The 26,883-nt window shown below is 37.6% G+C and overlaps 1 protein-coding gene across 1 annotated transcript in view; it reads right to left on the bottom strand.

Moving 5' to 3' along the window:
* The window catches only part of BCKDHB (branched chain keto acid dehydrogenase E1 subunit beta), a 201,268-nt gene that overhangs the window by 112,618 nt on the left and 61,767 nt on the right, over positions 1 to 26,883 (bottom strand). Inside the window, exons 7-8 of the mRNA XM_004610118.3 lie at positions 21,708 to 21,805; positions 20,914 to 21,024 (exon numbers count right to left, since the gene is read on the bottom strand). Of these exons, the coding sequence (XP_004610175.2) occupies positions 20,914 to 21,024; positions 21,708 to 21,805 (209 nt within the window). The remainder of the gene's footprint in view (positions 1 to 20,913; positions 21,025 to 21,707; positions 21,806 to 26,883) is intronic.

Here is a 26,883-nt window from a genome sequence, read left to right as displayed (position 1 = left end):
TGGGAACATTGGTGGTGGGAAATGTACACTGGTAAGGAGACGGGTGTTGGAATATTGTATGACTGAAACCCAATCATGAACAACTTTGTAACTGAGTATCTCAAGGTGATTCAATTAAACAGCACAGTCCTCCCGTTGTTCATCAATTTGCTCGTGCAGGCACCAGTAACATCTCCGTTGTAAGACTTCTTGTTACTGTTTTTGGCATATCAAATACGCCACGGGTAGCTGCCATAGTGGGCAAGATACTCTCGGTAGCTTGCCGAGTTCCGAGAGGGAAGGAGGAATCAAACTCGGGTCGGTCTCGTGCAAGGCAAACGCCCTACCCGCTGTGCTATCACTCCAGCAATTAAAAAAATAAATAGTCTTTAAGATAAAAAGTAGATTAAAAAAAAAACAGAAATAACATCAACTTTGCTATGCAATGATGATTTACCATAATTTAGAATAAGAATATGGATTTATCAACATTTATACAGATATTTATACATTGATATTTATAATAATGCTTCTATATACTGTGAGTGCCATGTGTTAAATGGCAATAACTTTTTCATGAACAGGCCAAAAAGAAACCTTTGAGGACCATCCATATACTGGCAACCAATAATAGAACTATCAGGATTTGTTATTTTAGAACTCTAATTTCCTCTTACTATTCTGAATTGTGGCTACTGGTAAAATAAGTAGAAGATATATTCAAGCCGTAAGTGACAAATACATTCACTCAAGAATACTAGCTGTACAGGAAATTTCTAGTGCTTTCTCAATAAGTCAACAATCTCTACAACAAAGTGATACTTTCTATTTTCTACTTATGAAATCAATCATTTCAAGATTAGAAGTTAGAAATGTCATGCTCTATGTCTGTTAACACCTATGCCAAATAAGAAAAAATTCACATAGAGATTGCATTATAGGTTTCTTAAAGTCTCATAGCATAAGATTACCAATGAAGGCAAGGCAAAAAATATAATTCATAAATAATTGATGTGACTATTGACATGCAAAATAAATAATTCACAAACAATTGACATAAATAAGATTTTGATAAAATGACATATCAAAATAAGATTCTGATATAAACTAAAATATATAAATCATCATGTTTCCTATTAAGAAGTGATCAAATATAGAATAAAGAAGCTTCATGGCTTGGGTCCGGAATGATAGTACAGCAAGTAGGGTGTTTGCCTTACACGCAGCCTACCTGGGTTCAATCCCTGGCATCCCATATGCCCCAAGCACCACCAGGAGTAGTTCCTAAGTACAGAGCCAGGAGAAACCCCTAAACATTGCTGGGTGTGACCCCCCAAAAAAAAAGAAGAAGAAGAAACTTCATGGCTCAAGATAATGGACTGAATGTATGCTTTAGTCTCCCTTTTCTCCCAAGATAGGTAATGCACATAAAAAGGTGAAAAAATGGCAATAGAACAAAACATAAAATGTGAGGGTAGGGTAGTTATTATGAAACAAAGGAGACTAAAATAAGTCTCCTGTGAATGTGTAAGGAAAATGTAAACTAAGAAGACAGGAAGCTAAATAAAACTCAGATATATGAGGAGAGCAATAATAAGGGGAAAATGAAGTTACTCTCCCCCAGACACCCATAGGAGCTCATCAGCAGGTGTGGAGGCAGGCTGGGGTGGGGGGTAGAAATTAGAAATGAAAATAGGAGAACTGAATAAAATAAGCATATCAGTTGACCCAATTCTCCCAAATAAAACAGACTCTTCCAACCCAGGTCCCAGAAACAACCAAACAAAGACGCTACTCTCAAAATGCCTTCAAAAATACACTTTGAGGACTCACATTCAATGAGTCAAGGTATCTGCACTGCTAGACGTGTCCTTACTGTCTCAGGACAGACTTCCTGCTCTCTTCAGCAAACAAAGTCATACCCACATACACAGCTCTGTACAACTTTTCCCCAAGGAGAGAGTTAGTACTGAGGAAAGCAGATATAGAAGAAAAACTAAACACCAGTCAGCTATGCAGTATAATCAACCACCACCAAAAGAAGAAAAAGCTGAAAAACTATTGAACTACACAAAAACAGAACTACTAATGAAACAGAAATAAATATAAAGTATATTATCTTAGTATTACTCAAGTAATTAGAAAAGACAGTATAAAACAATATGCTACCAAAAAAACTGAACATAAAAAAAAATTCACTTGCTAAAATTAAAATATTTAGGGACTGGAGAGATAGTATAGTGGGTAGGGCACTGCCTTGCATGCATCCAACCTGGGTTCAATTCCCAGTACTCCTTATGGTTCTAAAAGTTCCACCAGTGTAATTTCTGAGCACAGAACCATAAATAAACCTGAGAGCTACCTGGCATAGCCCAAAACAAAACAATTAAATTAAATTAAAATAAATAATATGAGCATTAAAAGAAAAAATATAGGAAATATGTTTAAATAAGACAAATGGACAGAGAAAGCAAATGGTACATAGGAGCAATCTTTGACCAAAAAAATCCAATTGGTACAAGATTTTTAATATATGTGTATATATCTGTATATATACACAAAGGAGAAAGAATGTAGTTATTTGTCAATAAATAAGTACTTAGAGAAAGGCTACGAAAGACAAGTAAGATGAGTTAAACAGACATTTAGATACATAAGTGTGGCATTTTAATTTTTTCAAAAATCATAAAAGTCTTCAGAAATATAAAAACTGATCACTTACAAAATGGTGATATTCAGGCAGGCTTTATTTTTTTTAATTCAATGATAATAACTTTTATTAGGTCAAGATTGGTTGAAATTTGAAGTGTTAGAATTTACCATAAATGTCGAATGAACTCACAGTATTTTGGCCTTAAATTTTTCTGTGAAATTTCAAAAGTGAGATTTTTTTTAATTTATTTTATTTATTTTTTAATTAGTGAGTCACAGTGAGGGTACAGTTACAGATTTATACATTTTCGTGCTCATATTTCCCTCATACAAAGTTCGAGAACCCATCCCTTCACTGGTGCCCATTCTCCACCACAAATAAACCCAGCATCCCTCCCACCCTCCCCAATCCCATCTCCCCCCACCCCACCCTGCCACTGTGGTAGGGTATTCCCTTTTGTTCTCTCTCTCTAATTAGGTGTTGTGGTTTGCAATAAAGGTGTGAGTGGCCATTGTGTTCAGTCTCTAGTCTACATTCAGCACGCATCACCCTTCCCCCGTGTGACCTCCCACCATTTTACTTGGTGTTCCCTTTTCTATCTGAGTTGCCCTCTCCCCAGAATGTGAGGCCAGTCAGGCAGGCTTTAAACTTTTCTGCCCAATGTGAAATAGAAGATAACGAAAGAAACATTATCTTCAAAGTCATAAATAAGCCAAAGATTCAAATCCTATGAGTCTACAAATCCTTATCCAGTCAGATAGTGAGTATAAAATAAATATATTTGTCCAACACAATTGTCCAAAGCCCTCTTTCCCCAGAATCTGTGTACCTGAAGAAGTGAATATATGAATACATGTCCCTCAGCAAAATAAAGAGAAAATAAAGCTACCACAATGTGGCAAGATTTTAAGGAATCATGGCACTTTAAGATAAGGCTTAAATCCCGCCATTCCACTTGATGGTGGGATCACATCCTTTTAGGAGCCCATGCAGAGACACTGTGTCTGAAATAAAAACAATAAATAAATAAAATCTTACCCTGGTGATGAAAAAATATTTCTAGCTTTATAATCTTTCAAGACTATTCATTGGTCTTTAACTCATAATCTAAGTACACACAAAAGGTTGGGTAATTATGATTATAAAATAGAACTGAGTGTTAACTGTCTTGGCAATGTAAAAATAAAAAGAGAATATGAGAACTACAGAGGAAGAAGAGTTGGAGATAGGGGCAAGTAGGCAATAATGTCACCTCCTTATATACTGAAAGGTCAAGGGCTACTGATAAAAATTCACATGGGCCTATTACAGGGCTAAGGCACTTGCATTGCATGTGGCCAACCCCAGTTCGATCCCACATGTTTCCCCAAGCACTGCTGGTAGTAAAACCCCCTCCCCCCCGCAGAGTCAAGAGCAGATCTGAGCATCCCTTAGTGTTACCCAAACCCTTCGCCCAAAGTCTCCCAAAAGTTCACAGAACAAAATAATAGGCTGAAATAATTAAAAATCAAAAGTCTAACCTTATAAGAAATAAGGTAATCCAAACTGAGGAAAAGATGAGAAGAAAATAAAAGATAATACAAGTTCAATGAACATGTCAGAGTACACTGATGCATATCTGTGTTTTCCAGTTTTTGTCATAGTTAAGATAAAGATGGGATCTAGTCTCTGTCAACTATATCTAATGGAGGAACAAGCCACTGGAGGGAACACACAGGGAAAAGGACATGTGTTGCCCTGACTCATGGCATAAAGCATGTTTATAAGTCAGAAGCAGCAGTAACTGATCCAGTCAAGTTGGCACTTATGCAATCTAGTCCTACATTTTCCAGTTCCATGTAGAAGGAAAAAAAGTCAAAGGAAATAAAATAATGTGGTAGTGTGATTTACAAGATAAATACAGCACTAAATGTTAAATAGGTGAGCAAATGTGAAATAAAATTTTCAAAATGTTTTAAAATGTTGAAAGCTCAAATACAGAGATCATTTCAACAAATTCAAAAAGATAATTTTTAAAGCATAAAATCAATTCACTGCAAAATACTACAATGAGGTATGGTGTACTGAAAATATTAGACTTCAAGAAATTAAGACCTGAGACTGAGCTAGAGCGACTTCAAGAAGTTTCTAATCTTTCAGAGACACAGTTTCTCATCTCTAAAATGGGAGTAGTGATTCCTAGCATTTAGAATACTGAAAAGACTGAATCAGCACACACCCAGTTTTAAAGGGAACCATGAATAATAACATTATTACTCAGTTATTAGAATTATTTTTTATTTTTTATTATTTTTAGAGTATTTCAAAGCCATTCATGATTAAATTCCAGTCATAAAGTATCCCAACACCCACTCCTCCACCAGTCTACATTTCCCAGCAGTTATTAAGATTATTATCCAGGTTATTATCTAAAAGAAATACTGGAAATAAACAGAACTAAAAAGTACTGTTCCTCCCCCAAACACATTTCTGTTGTCAATATCTTTCTGCTTTCTAGATACAGTCAAATTGCATAACATAAGCACAATTATTTTACCACGTCTGAAAAATATTTAAACACATTCTACCCAAATTCTGTTTGAGAACCTGTGTGCCATACACAATAAAAAGCAAAGGCTCTCTAGCCGGTGATCTGGGTGGAGCCAGATCTCACCCTCCTTAACTTTGATGCCTGGAAAAGGTTATTTTACCTTTTCTAAAACAAAGCTTTCTCCCCTACAAAATAATGCTAGTGTCTAAATAGGGGAAAAAATATTGTGAATGCTAAAGGAAATGTGTGAAACACATTATTGTAATTTTTTTTAATTTACAATTCACCAGGCACTACATTAGGCCTTATAATGAAAATGTGCCACACAAAGTTCAACCAGAACCCAGTTGTTATTTTCATCCTCTTTAAAAAATAGTCAGGATTTGAGCACAGAGAACCACTATGAACAATCCTCAAGCATATATATATATGCACATATGTATACATATATATACACATATATATGAACTCTCTGTATATGTAAGTAATATTAAAACTAGACCAGGTGCAGAAGTGACACTCTGCATGCAATTTTTCCTAAACAAATTACCAGTTTCTCCTTTTCATTTCCCACTGAAAAAGAATATAATTATTACATACTATTTCTTGAAAGTCAATAAGATTACTCAACAAATATTTACTGAGCTGATATTTGTAGGGAACCGCGCAACAGAGTACACAAAAGTCTGAGCCCTCTGAGAACACTGTAGAAGAAGGCCATGGGCCACGCCACAGGTAAAGAAATGTGTACGTCACATCACAAGTACGGCATCCAAGAGCCTAGAATCTATTCAAGTAAGACAACAAACTAGTTTGATCGTGACAAGCAAAATTCTGTAAGAACCACAGTGTGGCAAAGGTGAGACCATGTCCCACAGAGTTAGCCTTTCTGTTTGGAACAGAACCAGACTAACGGAGCAAGGGTGGCCACGATCTCCCCCACTGCTCTCCTGGCAAGGTGCTTCATACTCTAATTCTTTCTAATTGAGATGTTTTTACTCCCAGAGGAAATCATTTAATTTTGCCCCAAATAATATCCTCTAAAAATATTTCTGAATCATTTCTCAAGTAGACTTCTAATCTTAGAAGCTTATTATAACTACGAGACAAACAGATGATAACATACAACTTAAAATAGCTTAGTCTACATCAGAAAAATACAAACTATGCTCAATGATTAAGTGCGAAATGTCAAATCAGTAATAATTTTAAACTCAAATATCTTTGTACTGTAGAGACATATAATTTTCATCTAGCCATACCCTCTGATTACATGTTTTTACTAAAAACTTAGAGTAGATGAGTTTCCTAATTTGTTTTCAGTCCATCAGTTGTTTTGATGTGTATATATTAAAGATAATATCGGGTTATATTCTAATATATGCTCTAAAATAAAATTACTCTCAAACTATTCTGAATGATATACATAAAATAATATACTAAATTTAAGAGTCAGGCCTAGCTGTGGAAACATTGAAAGGTGGCTTAAGAGAGGCCTCTAGTGGTTATTAGTAGTTACTAGCTCTCCTTCACACCTTCAACCCCCACCCTATGGTAATGCTGATTTGGTTCAATTTCATATTGTCTCCCTTCTCCCTCCAAATTAAAACTGCCTCAAACAAAATAACTAATATTCAATCACCAATTTATTCTATTAAGTTCAAGAAATCAATCAGAAAGGGATCAATAACTGATTATACTGAATCATGAGATTCTCTAAACTCAAATTTTCTAACTTCCCTAAAATATTGATTTCCCTATAAAATCGATTTATCAATTTATAAAACCAAAAAATTAAAATACACACTCTAGTAGTACCTAATCAATGTGAGCACTCATCATAAATTAAATCTACAGTCATCAAAGTCAACCCTTAAAAAAAAGGATGAAAAACTTAGAATCAAAGTCAAAACATAGCCCAGATACATTTTTCTTCCATGATATAATTATGTTCTTAGTATTTCTAAGTATTTCTATAACATGTTTATCAGTATTCAATAATATACATGCAGATTAAATGATACATATAAAATATATAATACTCATATATAAATAAATGATCACACTTACCTAGATGACCAAAAGTTAAACTCCTTCCCAATTCCACTCCTATAAAACCTTTTTCCTTGCCACTGAACATTTTTACTTCCAGAACCACCTCACTTGCCTTAGTGCCTGCCTCACCTTTAAATTCAGTCTCAATGAAGTCATTTGCATCAAAATGGACATAGCTGATGCAAAAGAAAAGGAAAAAGGGATGCAAAATCTAGGAATTCCAGAGTTCCCCTTCCCAGTTATGGTCACCCTCTCAAGCCATTGCTGAATTACTTGCCAGTTTATCCTTCCCTACCTTGTAACTGCCCTAAAGTCTTTTCTACTCCTATAGTAGCCAAGCCATAGCATACTGAGATTGCAATCAAGTCAAAGTACAAACATGCATCTATATTGTCATCCTTTATAATAAACATTTTAGGTTTCTTTTTTGTTGTTGGGGGACTACATCTAGCTGTGCTCTGGACTTACTCTTATCTCTGTACTCAGGGATTGCTCCTGGTGGTCTGAAGACCACATGGGGTGCCAAGAATCAAACCTAGGCCAGCCACATGCAAGGCAAGCATATTTAAAAGAGGACAGAAGGGGAGTGGGGGTTGGGTTATGAGACAAGAATGGAGAGGGTAGGGAGGATATCTTTCTGTACCATTTCCTATTTTTTTGGTAATTTTTTAAAAGTGGACTGCCAGATATATCCCTCCCTGGTTGCCTCCAGCACTTCCAAGGCTGAAGAAGCACCCTATCACCACTGGTTGCAGCCCTATATCAATACCTCCAGGTGCATAACAAACAGTAGTGATGAGACAGGAGAAGACCTGAGCCAACAAAGCCCAGGTCAGCAGGTATACACAACAGCTATTGGGGATACAAAAGTCACAGGTTATTTTGGGGACCAACAGGAAGGACAAAGCAAAACCCAGGCTCACCTCTTCCAGCTCCAAATTCTATAACAATCACCCTCTGCTGAAGAGAAATGAGAGACCAAAAAGAGGTCCTAAATAGCCCAAACTGATATAATAAAAGCTTGAGTGAATTATGGGTTTTTGGTTCATATAACAGCACAATAGGCCTTTCCTGGCCACCAACAAACTTGGGATTATAAATTTAATCACATGAATGCCATGCACAGCTCCTGATACAGTGGCAGCAAAACTAAGGTCAAGTTAAAACAGTTTAAATCATAAAAATTACTGAGGAATTAAAAACAAAGTTACTTTGAGGCTGGAGTGATAGCACAGCAGGTAGGGCATTTGCCTTGCACGCAGCTGACCCGGGTTCGATTCCCAGCATCCCATATGGTTCCCTGAGCACCGCCAGGAGTAATTCCTGAGTGCAAAGCCAGGAGTAACCCCTGAACATAGCTGGGTGTGGCCCAAAAAGAGGGAAAAAAAATAGAAAAACATTGTTACTTCAATAAATGTAAATGTGGGGCTGGAGAGATAGCACAGCGGGTAGGGCGTTTGCCTTGCAAGCGGCCGACCCGGGTTCGAATCCCAGCATCCCATATGGTCCCCTGAGCACCGCCAGGGGTGATTCCTGAGTGCATGAGCCAGGAGTGACCCCTGTGCGTCGCCGGGTGTGACCCAAAAAGCAAAAAAAAAAAAAAAAAAAAAAAGTAAATGTGAGTAGAGTATAATATTTTATCTTTGTTTGAACTGAATTTTTTAAAAGATGAAATTATATATAATGCATCATCCTTGACGGAATATAAGTAAAAGGTTTTTAAAATATTAACAACCATATATCTAGGAATTAAAACTTGACAGAATAGTAGCACGACTGCATACAAATATAATTATGTTAAGAACTTATTTCTCAGAAAGCACAAAACACTTTGATAAATTTTACTTTGTTTTTCAGAATAGTTACATGTGTCCTATTGAATGAGAACTCATATATTAATTAAGAAAAATGGAGAACTGACTAGAAAAACAAAACAAAGCATAGGGGCCAAGGAGATAAATCAAAGGCTAAAGAGATTACTTCGCATGTGGGAACCCTGGGTTTAACACTCAACACCACATGGTCCCCCAGGAACCAGGATATAGCCTCCTAACAAACAAACAAACAAAGGCACAGAGTCAAATTAAACCTTACGACATTTAAATATATATAATAAAATATTAGTGGATAATAAAAAATTATAGATGCATGTATAATATAATAAATTAGTGGATATATCCAGATGTATATTGTTAGTGTTACTTTTTAATCTTTTATAGAAGCACAAATAAAAATAATTACCAAATTCAAGCCATTTGATTATTACAGCAAGCTTTCATAGTATGTTGTTAAATATAGACTTATTGGTATTTATAATATTCTTTTAGCAAACATCTACCAAGCACCAATCCTATGCCAGCATTATTTCAGGTACTAAGAGTAGTGAGTCATCAATCAGAAATGTCCCCTCCTAGCCCGGGATGTAGTTGAGTTCGGTAGAGTACTCCCTATATGTGTGAAGCCAAGGGCTCAATCCCTAGCACCACAAAAAAAAAAACCCTACCCTCACAGAACTTAGTTTCTAATAGGAAAACAAAAATTAAGAGTATAAATAATAAGGTCACATGAACCACAAGATGATGCTAATCTCTGTAAAGGGAAAGAAGGGTAAAGGGGAGTCTTGGAAGAGGAGTGGGTTCAATACTGAGCTAGCTGGTCAGGAAAGGCCCTAATATGAAAATATCTGAGTAGAGACTTCACAGTTATTCAGCTCTGTTAGCCAAGAGTATTTACTGGAGGTGGATGGGCCTAGGTGTGGAATGTTACGGTAGACCAAATAAATCCCAATAGACACTGGTAAGAACTTTGGCTTTTCACTGCCGGGAAGCACTGCGGCACTTGGAGAACAGACAAGTTCTATGTCGCACATTTAAAAATAGCAACTCTGGGGCCAGAGAGAGAGCACAGCTTGCCTTGCACGTAGCTGACCGGATTTGATCCTGGCACTCCATATGGTTGCCCTGAGCCCATCAGGAGTGACCCTTGAGTACAGAGCCAAGAGGAAGCCTTAAGCATGGCCAAGTGTAGCCTCAAAACAAACAAAATCAAAAATAAATAATTAATCACAGTACCAACTCCTAAGCCCAGGGCATTAGCTCCTGAGGCAGGAGAAAGTACATGCAAGACATCTGCGAGGTACCAGATTCAATCCCTGGCCACACAGAACTGCCTGCACCTCTAACACTGCAAGGATAGCCCTGGGGTCCCCAGCACACTGGGCCCAACCAGCACCAAGTCACTGCACTAGAGCACAGAACCATCAGGTCTGCTGAGTACTGCCTCTGGAAGTGTATCGCCCCTCCCTGCTCGACCACCACCACCACCGCCCAGGCCTCCTGAGCACAGTTCAGAGAGCTCAGAGTGCACGTGGAAGGCTATTCCCACAAATATATGGTCAGAACCAATATACGGCTTTACATATAATAAAAAGTACAAGTTCATCTCTGCACAACGCCAACCCTGGTAAGATCCTGTCATGGCATATGGTTGCCCCAAGTTCCGCCAAAAGTGATCTCCCTAAAAAAAAAAAAAATGTTGATTTTTGTGTGATTTTTCAAATCTTCAATTTCTTTCAAAGCTTTGCACTCTCCAGCAAGAGTCAAGGCAGATTCTCTAAATTTCTACTCATTAAGGAGAGGGAAAAAAAAAATCTTCCTTCCCTTTAAATTAAACAGCACCTCAAAGGCTAACTTAGCTTGGCCTCTGCTTTGCTTAGCTTGCGGTTGGCTATTTAACTCAAGCTGAATGTGGCGTGTGTCTCAGCAGGAAAGTCGATTAAAGCCCACAACACTTACCCACTGTTCTTACTCCCGGGAAGGCTTGGGAAGAAGAGCAGCTCCACTTAGAAGCTCCTGTTTTATATCAAGATGACAGTTGAGCTGGGTCAGGGAGAGAACTGAACAAAGGGTGCAGACAGTTGCAAGACGAGAACTCCTGGCTACAGCACACAACCGCTCTCCCTGAGTCTCCAAAAATGGTCCCTACAGGGCTGGGGATGAGGCTCAAGCAGTGGAGCAGTAAAATCAATCCAGAGCACCACATTGTCCCCAAACTCCAACCCCAATAACAGGGAATATGGATCTTGCCATTAAAAGTCCGTACAATATAGAAGAAAAGAAACTAATCAATGGGAAGACAGTTCTTTTTCTTGGCTTAATAAACCTTTGTTTCTGGTTAAATGCAATATATACCCAAAAGTATGTAAAATAAGATTCCCAGTTTTCAAAAATCTATATAATCAGCACTCAGGAAATCTGACAGCAAGCCAACTGTCTCATGCTCTTGTCCAATTACTGCTGGCCAGAGTAACAGTCAAAAGTCTAACTTCTAACACCCACAGACTAGTCTTTAACATTATGGAAGAGGAGTCACACAGTATATATTCATTGGAGGTTGGCTTTAAACCAAATTTTATTTGAACCGAAAACACATTCCAAGAAATTTTTAGTTCATTCATTTCTCACTGTCAATCAGCAATGTCTATTTTCTTATTTTTGCATTTTCTGGCTCCTGTACTATAACAGTCTTCTCTGACTTATGAACATTCTTGAACTGATACATTTTTGTTATGTATATACAATTGTTCAGTTATAGGTTTCAGGAAAATAATGTGATTTTTTGAACAGCTGTACAAATTAAAATTGATATATTCTCAATTTTATATTTGTTAGAAAGTATTTCCAATACTAATATTAGAGTATATGGGTTGTCGACATTCTATTTTACAATATTGGGGCTGTTTTAGCATGATTAGGTGGCATTACTGGTTCATGGATGTTTAACTTGTCTATCCTGATGACAAAGAAATTGAAAAACTTATATGGTAATTGATCTGAATTCATCTGAATATCTTCAAAAATTTTAAAGTTTTAAAAAACTTTTAAAGACATTTGCCTATATTTTCCATCAGAATAGCAGTCTTCCTTTTGAATTTAAAAACACTTTACATTTCGGGGCTGGAGCGATAGCACAGCGGGTAGGGCGTTTGCCTTGCACGCGGCCAACCTGGGTTCAAATCCCAGCATCCCATATGGTCCCCTGAGCACCGCCAGGAGTAATTCCTGAGTGTAGAACCAGGAATAACCCCTGTGCATCGCCGGGTGTGACCCAAAAAGAAAAAAAAAAAAACACTTTACATTTCATGATATAAATTTCCATGACTTTCTTCAATTCTGTGTGGTGCCTATTTTGGGACCTTTACCTGAATAGATTTTCCAACTTTTAATGAAGACTATTTTATCAACCTTTTATTTTAAAATATGAAGAGTTTCTGGGGGATTTTGCATTTTGTTTGCTATTTAAGAAATCTCTGTCCAATACAGCCATAAAGATAGTTACTTATCCTCACAAAATAATCATTTTTTTTCTTTCACAATCCACCTGGGATTAACATAGGTGATAAGGGCCAGGGATATGGCTAATTGTTAAAGCACTTGTAAGGCTCTGAGTTTAATTCCTGACTACACACACACAATTTACTCTATATAATTGTTTTTCCATTGTATCAAACTAAGCAAGCATCACTGATTGAAAGAACTACCTTAGCCTCTCTGAATAACACTGTGTACATTGTCCTCAATCAAATGACATGTTTGGCTCTGGGGTCTTTATTTTATCCCATAGGGCTATTCATTTCTCTTTGTACCAATTTAATACTATACTTATTTCAGCCTTCAGGTGCCTCTTTTTCTTTTTAAATTCTTTTTTTTTTATTGAATCACAGTGAGATTGTGATTCATGATTGTGATTCACAATTGTTCATGATTGGGTTTCAGTTATATAATGTTCCAAGACACATCGCTTCACCAATGCACATTTCCCACCATGAATGTTCCCAAGTTTCCTCCAGACCCCTCCTGCCCACCTGACTCCGGGTTTCTGTCCCTGTCTCTTTCCCCATCCCTCTCCCTTTCCCTCCCCACTTACATCCCCTCCCCAGTCCCACTCCCTTTTCCTCCCTCCCTTCGGGCATTATGGTTTGCAATGCAGATACCGGAAAGGCCATTGTGTATATCACTTTACCTACTTTCAGCACTCAGCTCTTGTCCAGAATGATCATTTCTAACTATTACTGTCACACTGGACCCTTCTCTATCCTAACTGCCCTTTGTCCACCACACACTTGTGGCAAGCTTCCAACCAATGACCAGTTCTCCTGGTCCCGTTTTCCCTGGCCTTGGATATTAGTCTCATACTACATTTTTTTTATATCCCATAAATGCGTGCAGTCATTCTAATCTGTCCTTTCCTTCTGTCTCATCCACCCCTCATGATACTCTCCATGTCCATTTTTCCATTGTGTAGGTGTAACATAGTCTTTTTTTTTTTTATTGAATCACCATGAGATACAGATTACAAAGCTGATCATGGTCTGGTTTCAGTCACACAGTGTTCCAACACCCATCCCTCCACCCGTGTACATTTCTCACCACAAACGTCCCCAGTTTCCCTCCAACCATCCTCCTCCCAGCCTGTCTCTATAGCAGTCTCTCTCTCTCTCTCTCTCTCTCTCTCTCTCTCTCTCTCTCTCTCTCTCTCTCTCTCTCTCTCTCTCTCTCTCTCTCTCTCTCTCTCTCTCCCTCCCTCCCTCCCTCATGCCTTTGGGGAATTATGGTTTGCAATACAAGTACTAAAAGGTTATGATGTTTGTTACTTTACCAGTTTTCAGCAAGCAGTTCTTATCCAGACTGATCATTTCCAACTATCTTTATCATGGAGGTCCCTGGCTTTCTTCTAGGATCTTTTTCTTGCTGTCTAAGGAGCGCCCTTATATTTCTTTCGGTTATATGTGCTAGTGAATAAGTTTTCTCAATTTCTTTTTTTTTACTTATTCTTTTATTGAATCACCATGTGGAAAGTTACAAAGCTTTCAGGTTTAAGTCTCAGTTATACAATGCTCAAACACCCGTCCCTTCACCAGTGTACATATTCCACCACCAGGAATCATAGTATACCTCCCCCCTAGCCCCCCACCTCTCCAGCCCCCCCGCCTGTGTAACTGATAAATTTCACTTTACTTTCACTTTACTTTGATTACATTCAATATTTCAACAAAAAACTCACTATTATTGTTTGGAGTTTCTCCCCCCCTAAAGTTGGACCTGCTGAAAAGTAAGCATTTGATAATTTGTTTTCCATTGTTGAGAATGAAGAGATATGAGATTGAGCGGCCGCTCTAGCAGCTGCAAGGTTTTGGATTTCTGTATTTTAGTAACTAAGTCCAGAGAAATATCTGCCAGAAATTGCATCATTGCAAGCTTGTACCTCTCAGCTAGTTTATATTCCACATATGAGTGCAATCTTTCTGTCTGTCTCTTTCTTTCTGACTCATTTCACTCAGCATGATACTTTCCATGTTGATCTACTTATATGCAAATTTCATGACTTCATGTAGCTACATAGTATTCCATTGTGTAGATGTACCAGAGTTTCTTTAACCAGTCATCTGTTTTTGGGCACTCTGTTTTTTTCCATATTGTGGCTATTGTAAACAGTGCTGCAATGAACATAGAAAGGCAGATGTCATCTCTACTATACCTTTTTGCCTCTCCGGGATATATTCCCAGGAGTGGTATTGCTGGGTCAAATGGAAGCTCAATTCCTAATTTTTTGAGAATCGTCCATATTGTTTTCCAAAAGGGCTGAACCAGTCGGCATTCCAACAAGCAGTGAAGGAGAGTCCCTTTCTCCTCACATCCACGCCAAAACTGGTTGCTTTTGCTTTTTGGGATGTGGACCAGTCTCTGTGGTGTGAGATGATATCTCATTGTTGTTTTGATCTGCATCTCCCTGATGATCAGTGATGTCGAACAGTTCCTCATGTGCCTCTTAGCCATTTGGATTTCTTCTTTTGGGAAAGTTTCTGTTCATTTCATCACCCCATTTTTTGATCGGGTCAGCAGTTTTCTAAGTTTTCTCAATTTCTATAAGCCAAAACTATGCTCATTTCATTGAGGCTGGCAGCTTCAGAAATGTATGTAATTCCATTGTGTTCATAGAGTGTATTTTTTAATTAATTAATTTATTTTTCTTTTTGGGTCATACTTGGTGATGCTCAGGGGTTACTCCTGGCTCATGCACTCAGGGATTACTCCTGGCAGTGCTCAGGGGATCATATAGGATGCTAGGAATCAAACCTGGGTCAGCCGAATGCAAGGCAAAGGCCCTACCCACTGGACACTCTGGCTCCAGTCCCTAGAGTGTGGTTTTCTTTGTGAATACCTTCTTCAGGATTTGCAAAACCCGCTGAATGAGCTAGTTAATCTTCAGAAAGCAACATGAAAAATGTTTTTCCAGGTTTTGCTTCTGACTGGTTCATAATCTCTGCTTCTAGGATTTAAATGATATAATATAGGACAGATAACTGGACAGATCCTAAATGTGTATTTTTTAATTCTGTTTGTTTAGCTTTGGCTTTGGAGCCATACCAGCAGTGCTCAGAGATTGCTCTTAGCTCTGTGCTTACAGATGACTCCTGACAGTGTTCAGGGGACCATATGTTGTGCTGTGGACCAAACCCAGGTTGCTGGTACACTACACAAAGCTTAACCTGATGGACCTTCAAATGTGTTTGAAGCTCTTTTCTGCATTAGTCTCTTTTCTCTCTGTTTCTGTTGGGCATTTTCTATTAACTCCCTTCAAATTCATTAACTATCAACTACTGTCACTGTCACTGTCATCCCATTGCTCATCGATTTGTTCAAGCGGGCACCAGTAGCGTCTCTCATTGTGAGACTTATTATTACTGTTTTTGGCATATCCAATACGCACGGGTAGCTTGCCAGGCTCTGCCGTGTGTGCACGATACTCTCAGTAGCTTGCCGGGCTCTCGGAGAGGGATGGAAAAATCGAACACAGGTCGGCTGCGTGAAAGGTGAACACCCTACCACTGTGCTATCATATATTTGTATTATATATCAGTTGAGTTGCCATAATTTCTATCGTTCTACAAGGTTTATTTGATCCAAATGCATAAACACATACATAACACATACCAATTCTTTAAGTTAACTCTACACTTTCCTACCTCTTTTCACCTTCCTACCTCTTTTTTTTTTTTTTCTTTTTGGGTCACACCCAGCGATGCTGAGGAGTTACTCCTGGCTTTGCACTCAGGAATTACTCCTGGCGATGTTAGGGGGACCATATGAGATGCTGGGGATCAAAACCGGGTCGGCCGCATGCAAGGTGCAAGGCAAACGCCCTACCCACTGTGCTATCGCTCCGGCACCCATTTCCTACCTCTTTTGATCTAGTTTTCCTACTATCTTAAAAGCTTGTCCATTATCCATAAAGTGTTTGTCAACTAACTCTACTATCAGGATCACCTGTATTTTGCTTTCAAGTATTTGCTTTCTTCTTTTTTTTTTTTAATTAAAAATTCCAACTCCTTATGTATTGGGTGATTTTTTTTTTCAATAGAATGTTGATTCATCTTAGAGGTTCCAGATGATGGTAAGTCTGATTCTCATTCTGCTGAGAAATAGTGCAGAAGATAAATTACATTAGCCCAGTGAGGAACTGAGAAGGGGAGAAGCTGTCTTGTGAGTTTAGAAGATTTAATCTACTTCTGGTTTGTTTCTAATCCTAAGACCTAACTTTCCTCAGCTTTCAAATGAAAGTGCGACTGGTTTTTGTCGTTGTAGTCTTGAGTGATGTGGCTTGGGTTCTCATATATTTCCCGCTTAGCTCCCCATACACAGCTTTCAAGTTTGGAAAGCATCTTGAGAGGAGACAACTAAATATTTCCAAACCCTTAACCTTCTGATTCTGTCACTGCATCCCCATGAAATTTGGGCTCTATGTCCACGTATTACTCAGCAACTAGTTGAGACTCAGTTGGCAGGCCCTACCAAGTAAAAAGCTGCTCAGAATATCAGTATCCACTTACTAATTACCTCAGGAAATTTAACTCTCACCACTGACATCCTTAAGTCACTCTACCATACCCATACCTTCAGGCGCCAGAGAATGTCTTTCTACAAAGCACCTTAAAAATGAAGACTTTCTAGTCCACTGTTGTTTCCTAAGCCTTCCTGCCTTAGTTCTTTAATGCTGGGTTCCAAACTAAGTGACAAAATTTAAAGCATTTGCCTCGCAAAAAGACAAGGCTGAATTCCAGGCACACCTGAACAATATCTCCTCCCTAGCCCCCCCAAGCAAAGTGCCTGGAGTAGCCTCTAAGCACTACTGGGTATGGCAAATATGACAACAATAAAGTAGAACTGAGGGACTAAACTACTTATGATTTTTAGGGTCACTCAGTTCTTTTATAATTCCCCTGAGTAACCTTGAACTACTTCTTTCTCTTGTCCCTAGGCAACTTTTGATGCTTAGATTGTTCAAACAATGTCTCAAGGCTTATTATTATATTTTTAAAACCTAGTTAAATTTAGATTTTATTAATCAACTTCTCAATACTCCCAGTCACTTTACTGTGCACAGTAGACTACTGTCTATTTTGGAAATGTTCGGTTTTGCAGTTTTTTTTTTCTTGATTAGTACGAAATGTGCATTTTGGAACTGAGCTTAAAATATTTCATTTTAAAAGCCAAGGCATCTGACTTTATCGTAAAACAAAAATAATCAATAAAACAGTACTAACCACAAAATATATAAAAACACAGTGATTACTGCAGCATTTATAAATATGAAGGAGAAAGGTTTAATTGTGGTTTTGTTTTTTGTTTTTTATTTTTAATGTGTATTTGGCTACAGGACTTCTTTTTGAGACATACCCAGTGGTGTTCAGGGATGACTCTTGGCTCTGTGATCAGGGATCATTCCTGGTGGGGGATGGAGGACCATATCGGGTGCTGGGGATTGAACCCAGGTAGACCACATGTGCAATGCAAATGCCCTACCCACTGTACTGTCACTCAGCAACAGGACTTTAAAGGCATCAATGTATAGTAGAAATGATGCTTAGTGTCAAAAAATTTGGTTTTTGACACATGAAAGAAAAACAGCTGCTATACTGATCAGCAATGAAGAGTCACAGAAACCCAAAGTGATCAAAAAATAACAAGCTCGCTTCCAGTTTACTAAATGGTAAAAATGACAGGATGAAATGACATGATAAGAAATGACATGATGAAAGCATCACTCACTGTATCACTGTCATCCAGTTGCTCATCAATTTGCTCAAGCGGGCACCAGTAATGTCTCCATTGTGAGACTTGTTACATAACAACACAAAATTAAATAATGAGGCTACCAAGTCACAAGTCTGATGCACCACTTTCTCATAAAATAAATTTCTCTAGATTCTGCTCCTCTTTAACATTAACACAGAACCCTAAGAAAACAGACTCACAATGCAGGATCATAGAAAGTTGTAACCTGTGACTTGCAATAAAACGGGAGTGTCATGCGAGCAAACTGGTATAGATATAAATGCAAATAACTTCCCTCTTCTATTTTCCTCTATGTCTCCTAAAGTTGTTATCAATTACCAACTTAAGAGTGTTATTATATTTATATGTATGACCATATTTATAAATGTATATACATATAAAAACTTAATATTTATATATTCCATTATAATCATCACAAATTCTTTTTTCGAAGTATACCAAGGGTTTTTTGTTGTTGTTGTTCTTGTTGTTTGTTTGAGTCACAGCTGGTGGTTCTCAGAACTTACTCTGTGTTCAGAAAATCACTTTCTGGTGGAGCACACCACATTTAAAAATTTTTTAAAGTTTTTTCCCCAACCATATACCAGCTAGTGTGCAAAGATAAAAACACCACATTTCCACACAGAAGCACCATTTATGCTATAAATAGGGCTGGAAAAGTAAGGCAAGGGTAAGGCACTCGGGAGCACTTAACAGAAACAAACCCTGAGCACCATCAGATACGGGTCTTCCTCACAAAAAAAGAAAAATCAAACTATAATTAAAAGCAACGGATAAGTGGAAAACTTGTGTTGTAAATTAGAAGTTTGTTTTGAAGAAATGGCTCCAATTTAACCATATTTTGGAATTTTTGATTCTTTGGAAGAAAAACTATTATCTTGGGGGCTGGATCGATAGCACAGTGGGTAGGGCGTTTGCCTTGCACTCGGCCGACCCGGGTTCGATCCTCAGCATCCCATATGGTCCCCTGAGCACCGCCAGGAGTAATTCCTGAGTCCAAAGCCAGGAGTAACCCCTGTGCATCGCCAGGTGTGACCCCCCCCAAAAAAAAACAGAAAGAAAAACTATTATCTGAATTTATATGAAATGCCTATAAAAAATATCACTTTTACAAAGTCCATCTGATTCCATCTGACAAAAATAAATATAACAGTTTGGAATATTATTGAAGTGTCTGTAACCGTGTCAAGTATGTGGATATCAAGTAAGTCTACAGACATTAACAATAACAAATATCAAATCTTTCCACTAATTACAAACAATATGCACTTTAAAACATTGTACACTACACATTTTTTACACTTTTAGAATAGTAGTAGCTGAAGATTATTTTCACATAAATATCCCAATAGCCTATTTATTATTTTATCTTATACATTTTAATGTATAAGAATGCCAAAGCTCTTAAAAATAGCAAATGTAGGGGCTGGAGCAATAGCACAGTGTGTAGGGCATTTGCCTTGCACACGGCCGACCCAGGTTCGATTCCCAGCATCCCATATGGTCCACTGAGCAGCACCAGGGGTAATTCCTGAGTGCAGAACCAGGAATGACCCCTGTGCATCGTCAGGTGTGACCCAAAAAGCAAAAAAAAAAAAAAAAAAAAAAAAAAAAAAAAAGCAAATGTAGAGGCTGGAGAGATAGTACAGCAGATAGGCCTTGTATGCAACAAACACAGGTCTGATATCCAGCTTCCCATCTGGTCCCCAAGCACCTCCCGGAGTAATTCCTGAGAGCAGAGCCAGAGGTAAGCCCTGAGTATCACTGGGTATGGCCCCCAAACAAGCAAACAAAATATAGCAGGTGTGAAATAAAATACCTTTTAGATCTTACAATTCATTTATTGTACTAGAAAGTGAAGTAAATAAAGTTGATTTTACATAAACTTCAGTAGGGAATATCTATTTTATATAAACATTAATACAAAAAGTATCAGTTGAAAACAATGAAAACTAAATTGTTGGGGAACTAAACCAAACTGAAAGTGAACTGTGTGAATTTAACAAAGAACAAGGTCAATCTAATCAGATCAAAGTTCAAAAGCTACTTAGAAAACTATAAATCACAGCAGCCAGAACCCTACGTCATAGCATTCAAATTATAATCCTAGTATTAAAAATATCCAGATTGGTTGGTTTTAGTTTAATAATTAGAATGATTTTAGTTTAATAATTCATCTCCATTACTTCTGGAAAGGAGAAAAAAACAGAATTCAGCCATTCAGCTGACTATCTCAGACCTAGCTTATCTGACTCAAACCAATCAGAAGTGAAAAACACAATAAGTTAACCATCCCTGAAAAGTTATTTGCACTATTCCAATAATTTACACAGCTCAACCAAAGCATATAGGACACAATTTTGTAATATTTTAAACATAGAAACTATGGAAGAAAAACCTGAAGCTAGTTGCTTCCTTGAGCATTAATCTAATAATTGTACAGTGCACGTTTGAATATTAAAACTTTAAAACATTGGAAGATACTCACAAATTTAGCATTTCAAAACAACTCTGCAAAGTACATCTGAAATCAGGATCCTCAGCCAACATTACAGTCATACCTTGCAAACTGTCTCCACATCCCAAGGTATTATAGTTCTCAGATCAATGATTTCACATGACACTCCAAGCTTTTCTTGAGCCATGGAAGCCACCTCTCGGATCACATGAACCTGGAACAGGAGAAAAGCAAGCGAAAAGTGACTACAGTCATGCCAGAAAACTTATTGTAAAAGGAGCAAAGACTCAAAAGCCTATGGTCTTGAGCTCACTCTTTTAAAAGTAGAGCAATGGGCACTGGTGGAGGGATGGGTAAAGGATCACTGTATGAGTGAAGTGCAAACACAAAAGTTCATAAGTTTGTAACTGTACATCAGAGTGATTCTCTAATAAAAAATTTAAAAAAAAAAGAAGTAGAGCAATGTGACAAGCACCAGGGAAAGCTGACGTAGATAAGTGAGATTGATTGCAGAAATAAAAAGCATAGAATTCTGTGTCTAGTCCGCTCATACAGCCAGTAAGGCCACCATAAAGAACTGCAACAAATGGGATGAAAAAAGACGGTAATTCCATTACAGCAGTAGGGGTCTGTAATGTGTGCTTCCAAAGGAAACATTTTTAATGAATACATTTTTACAAATGCAATATATTTTGTATGGATTCATCAAATGCATGTATATACAAATATGATGAAATGGCACCCCCACCCTCGATTAGAAATCAGTACCAGTTACAAATGTATCACTAGATTTAAAGTTGAGACATACAAAAGACCATCAATTCCTCACTGTACCAAGATTAAAAATGAAAATTTCCAAGCACAATGGGGACAACACATGGTACAACAGTTACTGACCTGGGTGCCCCAGGCAACCAGAGTCACATCACTCCCTTCCTGTATGACTTCAGCCTGAGACAGGGGGATGTTGTAGGGTTCCACTGGAACCTGTTCCACTGAAAATGAAACAAGGAAAGAAACAAAAGGTTAATTTCTCATGACACATGTGTACACAAAAGAATGTAAGAAGCACACTGTGTTAAAGCTTTTATTTATCCTTCCCTGAAGCTTCACAGAACTTGTAAAACAAATAACATTTATTACATGACCCATGACATTATAACACAGATGAAAATATATAATAAAGTCTATCAGCAACCCTGGAATTAAGTATATTTTAGGGAAAAATTAGGAAGGTCTTAACAAAATATGTCAATATTTTATCAACTATCATTAATAATTTATTTATTATCATTGTGACAGTTAACACTATTAATGTCAAAATTAATATTGACATTATCAACATTCATCAATAATGTGTCAATATTAGTCCATTAATATAACAAATTTATTATACCAATATAAGATTTGATAATAGGAAACTGTCTATAAGCTTTATATTATCTTTCAACTTTTCATATAAAACTAAGACTCATCTTCAAAACGAGCTTAAGACGCTGGAGAGAAGGACAAATGCACATGCTGCCTTCATTGCACTAATCTCCAGGTTCAATCTCCAAAGCCCATGCCCTTCCCCTGCCAGTCCCAAATTAGGTGCACTGGTGGCCCCCAGAACCACGAGGCCCTAGCAGCTCCATATTACCAGACCCAAGCACTGATTCCTATAGTCAGCACTGCTGACCCAAGTATCACCAGGAGCAGCACCCGGGGCCACCTCCCCCCCCACCCCCGATTTTTTCTTGAATTTACGGGTCAGGAGATAATACTGGAGTTAGAACACATGCTTTGCATTCATGAGGCTTTACGTCAATCCCCAGCACCACAAGGAGCATCACTGGGGTTAGTCCTGGAGGCCCCAAACACAGCCAGGTATGACCTTGGTGGTCTCTGTCAACATCAGCCTTCACAGTACAAAATCCTCAGGCCCTAGCAATTGCCAATCTCTTAGCCAAGAATTACCAGGACCTGAGCAATACTTGAAATCTCCCCCACAAAAAAATGCAATACAGGGGTTGGAGCAATAGCACAGCAGGTAGGGCATTTGCCTTACACTCGGCCGACCTGGGTTCAATTCCCAGCATCCCCATATGGTCCCCTGAGCACCACCAGGAGTAATTTTTGAGTGCAGAGCCAGGAGTAACCCCTGTGCATCGCCGGGTGTGACCCAAAAGGCAAAAATAAATAAATAAATAAATAAAGCAATACAGCTACCAAAATTTAACTAAATTAAGTTCTTTAACTAGTTTCTCTACCAAGGAGGAAATTCCAGACATTTAAAAATGCACAAATACATAGGATAAGGTTTGTTTGAGTTTTTTTCTTTTTCTATATTTTTGGTTTTTTGACACTTTTTCAACCATAACTGCTGATAATACCTATATTTTTTTCAAATTTGAATCCTGCAAGTCTCAAGGAGATAGACTGAATCAGCTTCGGCAGGCCAAAATGAAAAACTGCTGGCAATCCAGAGAAAACGATTTCATTGTTCTCACAACCAAGTACATGCAATATGGGGTTAATTAAATCCAAGAGGATATCAAAAATCATATTTTAAATTAAAATTAAGGTTAAAGTTGACAAATTACCCTATTATAAGACTGTCTCAATTCTCAATTTTTACCATTTTTCCTATCAGTGAAAGTGTTCCCTTTTGTTCTTTTTCCCCATTTTCTATCATTTTATGAGATGATTAACAGACACAAACAGAGGTATAGGGAGATATATACATGTATACACATAGGTGTGTATGAAACTTATGGATTTAGATGTCACAGATGTATGTCATAGATACATGGAAATTCAAAGAGCATAGAGAAGCAAAAGAGAAAAATGAAAGTGCCTGTGTGCTGTCCCCCACCTCACAACACTGCAATCAGAAAACCCAGCAGCCCATACTACACCCACCATCTTGCTGGCAGAGAAATGGCCCAGTTCCACAACTAATCTCGAAAAGAACGTGATGCCGAACCTTCCCGGTAAACAGGCCTGGGTTGACATCCCCGGGACCTTTCTGGAATGAGGGCAGGAGGTTCCCCTTCCTGAAGGCACAGCAACTGCAGTAACATCTGACACCCCCCAATACAATTCCACAGTTGAACATCATCAAGCTGCCACGCCACCAAATTGTTCTAGCTCCACAGCTGCTAGACCGCAAGGTGCCACCACACAGTCACGTGACACCTCTGAATTTCATAATTTTGTCAGTCCAGTAGAATCACAGCAAATCTGATGGGGAAAGATGCATAGAAGACCACCAAACACAATGAGTGAAAACAATGACACAGAAGGCTCAACTAGCACAAACCAGCCCAATAAGTCTTCAGACATGACTTCAGTAACACCACTGAGAGATATAACAATTATCACAAAGTGACTTTTAGTGATTTAAGTTTTGATAATTCCATTTGCTTTGGGGTTGTAACAAACAATATGAAGTAAACTTTTTGTGCCTGTAAAGGGATCAGGCTGAGGTGATGGGTGGAAAACTGGGGACATCAGTGGAGAGAAGGTCACGGATAGTGGAACTGGTGTTGGAACATTTAATACCTGAAACAACTGTATTATGAACAACTTGGTAAATCATGGTGTTATAATAAAAAAAATAAAATGTTTTAAAAGAAAATGAAGGTAACCCTGTAGTCCCAAATCAGATTTCCAACTCTTGTCAGAAGTATTCAATGCTAACAATTACTTGAGTATCTGCAGAGGCCAGCTTTCATTATTTCTGGCATTGTACATTTTTATTCTCATCTCAATTTGGGAAATGACCCATGGCCTATATCCACAAAGTACCAAGATTCACACATTATCTTTCCCAGCTTTCCACTGCTTAAAACACGGATCCTATAATCAAATGCACCCAGATTCAATTAGAAGCCAATGATTCAAAAAGCAAGAGGTATCCCAAATCTATTCTAGAATATGGGTCACATTGGAAGCAGATCCAGGTCCAGGCTCAACAGTATAAATGATGTAGACAGCAATTTCATATCCACTGATGGTGGCTACTGCATCTTTGAAAAACTAGTTATGAAGTGGATCTTTAGGGTTTAGTATCAAGGTGACTAGCCTATAAGATTAGTTCTGTGGCACTCCAGAGATTTGAACTAATTACTGTGCTTTAATAACTCTTTTCTGTCCATACTAGGCAGGTTCATCTTTTCTACTTGAAATTAGTAACACTTATTCAGTAACTTTTCAGATATTTACAATATGCAAGAATACAAATGCAGATACGTGCATTTCTCTTGTCTTTATAAAATCAGAACATACTGTATACAGTCTAAAACCTTTCCACAATGTTTTTTTTACTAATATATTTAATAAACATGCTTTCATGCCAAAAATAGCTTTGTCTTATAAATATAATACTTAAACTACCATATTTAATACTGCAATTATTTAAAAGATATTTTTTAAATTATTTTAAAATTATTAAATATAAAAAATTATTAATATTGCAATAAAAGAAATAAGATTCTTTTATTGGGGTATTCTAAACATTTTAGTCCAATGACATTTCTATAGACAATGTTTATATCAGAGAAAGATGATTATTTTAAATAAATCTTTTAAACAAAATCATAAAACCTAAAAAAAATACTTTTCTGGGCAAGCCACAAAGCAGAAGACAATTAAAGTAAACTGAAAGACATGATGTATTAGAAAATTTCAGCCCTCAAAGCAATATTTAAGTTTTTGTGTACTACACAAACAAGACTGAATCGGATATTTTTGTATCTGGACTAGCCAAGTTTAGCTTTTAAGTAACCTATTCTAGTGTCACTTATTAATTCAAATTATGGCAATAACAATATTAATAAACACTGTTTGCTATATGATTTCTAGGAGTAATAGTGGATTGTTTACTCATAACTAACAGTATTATTCCTTTTCAATTTTATTGGTGTAGGATGGGATTCTAACAAGTTTCAGTGTGCATTAAGGTCTGTGTACGTGAATTAAGACTATGTAAACATTTTATTGAAACACAGCCACTTCCAACTCATTTCCATACTGTCTCTGGCTGGTTTTGCCCTACAGCAATTGAACTTAAAATATTTATTATCTGAAAATTTATTCCAGAGAAATTTACCACACTCAATTCAAAAGAGTATTTTTCAGAGCTTAATTCCAATTTACCCAGTGATGGTTTGAATCCAGTATTGGGGTCAGAGAGATAATAGAGCTATTAAAGCACTTGCACACACCTGACCCAGGTTAAATTCCCAGCACCACATACAGTGCCCCCAAACACTACCAGGAGTGAGTGATTCTTGAGCCCTGTTGGTTTCTCCCAAGTCCAAAAATAGTAAATGGGCAGATGGATAGGTAGTCAGACAAACGATAAGACAAAGAGGAAGACAGATTCAGTAAACTGGAATCCTATATTTTGTCTATGCAATAGTTCTCAGTGACTAAACAAAAATGAGGGTAGATAATGATGCTGATGACATCTGGTAGACATGCCAAAGGTAGTATGTAGGTAGTTTACCATCATCAACTCCTCTGCAACACAGCATCCAGTGGTAAAGCCATGAAATCAGCAGGCACTTGCCTACTGTCAGTGGCCACCATTCAATCAAGAAATCAGCCATTTCTGCATTGTAAATCAGCTGCCAGCTGATGATTAGCAAAGCCCTGGCACACACAACTTAAAGGGCTGGCACAACAAAAGAAATGGCTTGGCATCTTGGCCACCTCCTTTGAAAAGTTGCCACAGAAGGGCTGCTTCATTATGTTAAATTAATTACCCAGGATAAGCCCTCATTATTTTAACAATCAATTAAGCAATAACACAGAAAACAATACTTTATCCTCCATCAAAAAATGTCATGCTGAGAAGTAGATTTAAAAAGTCATGTTAAAAACAATCCTCCCCTCAAAAAAAAAATAAACAAATCTCCCCTTAGATTTGCATAAATTTAATCCTGAAGCAGGGTATTAAGAATAGTTTTAATAATGTCCATTTATTCTAGTGTAGCAAACCACCTGTGGAGCAAGTTATACACAGGTACTTTTTAATTCCATTGACATAACTGAGAGTTGTTATTATCTCAAATTATTTCAAATC

The sequence above is a fragment of the Sorex araneus genome, chromosome 4 (assembly GCF_027595985.1).
Source record: "Sorex araneus isolate mSorAra2 chromosome 4, mSorAra2.pri, whole genome shotgun sequence".
NCBI lineage: Eukaryota > Metazoa > Chordata > Mammalia > Eulipotyphla > Soricidae > Sorex > Sorex araneus.
The sequence above is the reverse complement of the archived record's forward strand: the minus strand, read 5'-3'. Positions and strand labels throughout refer to the sequence as shown.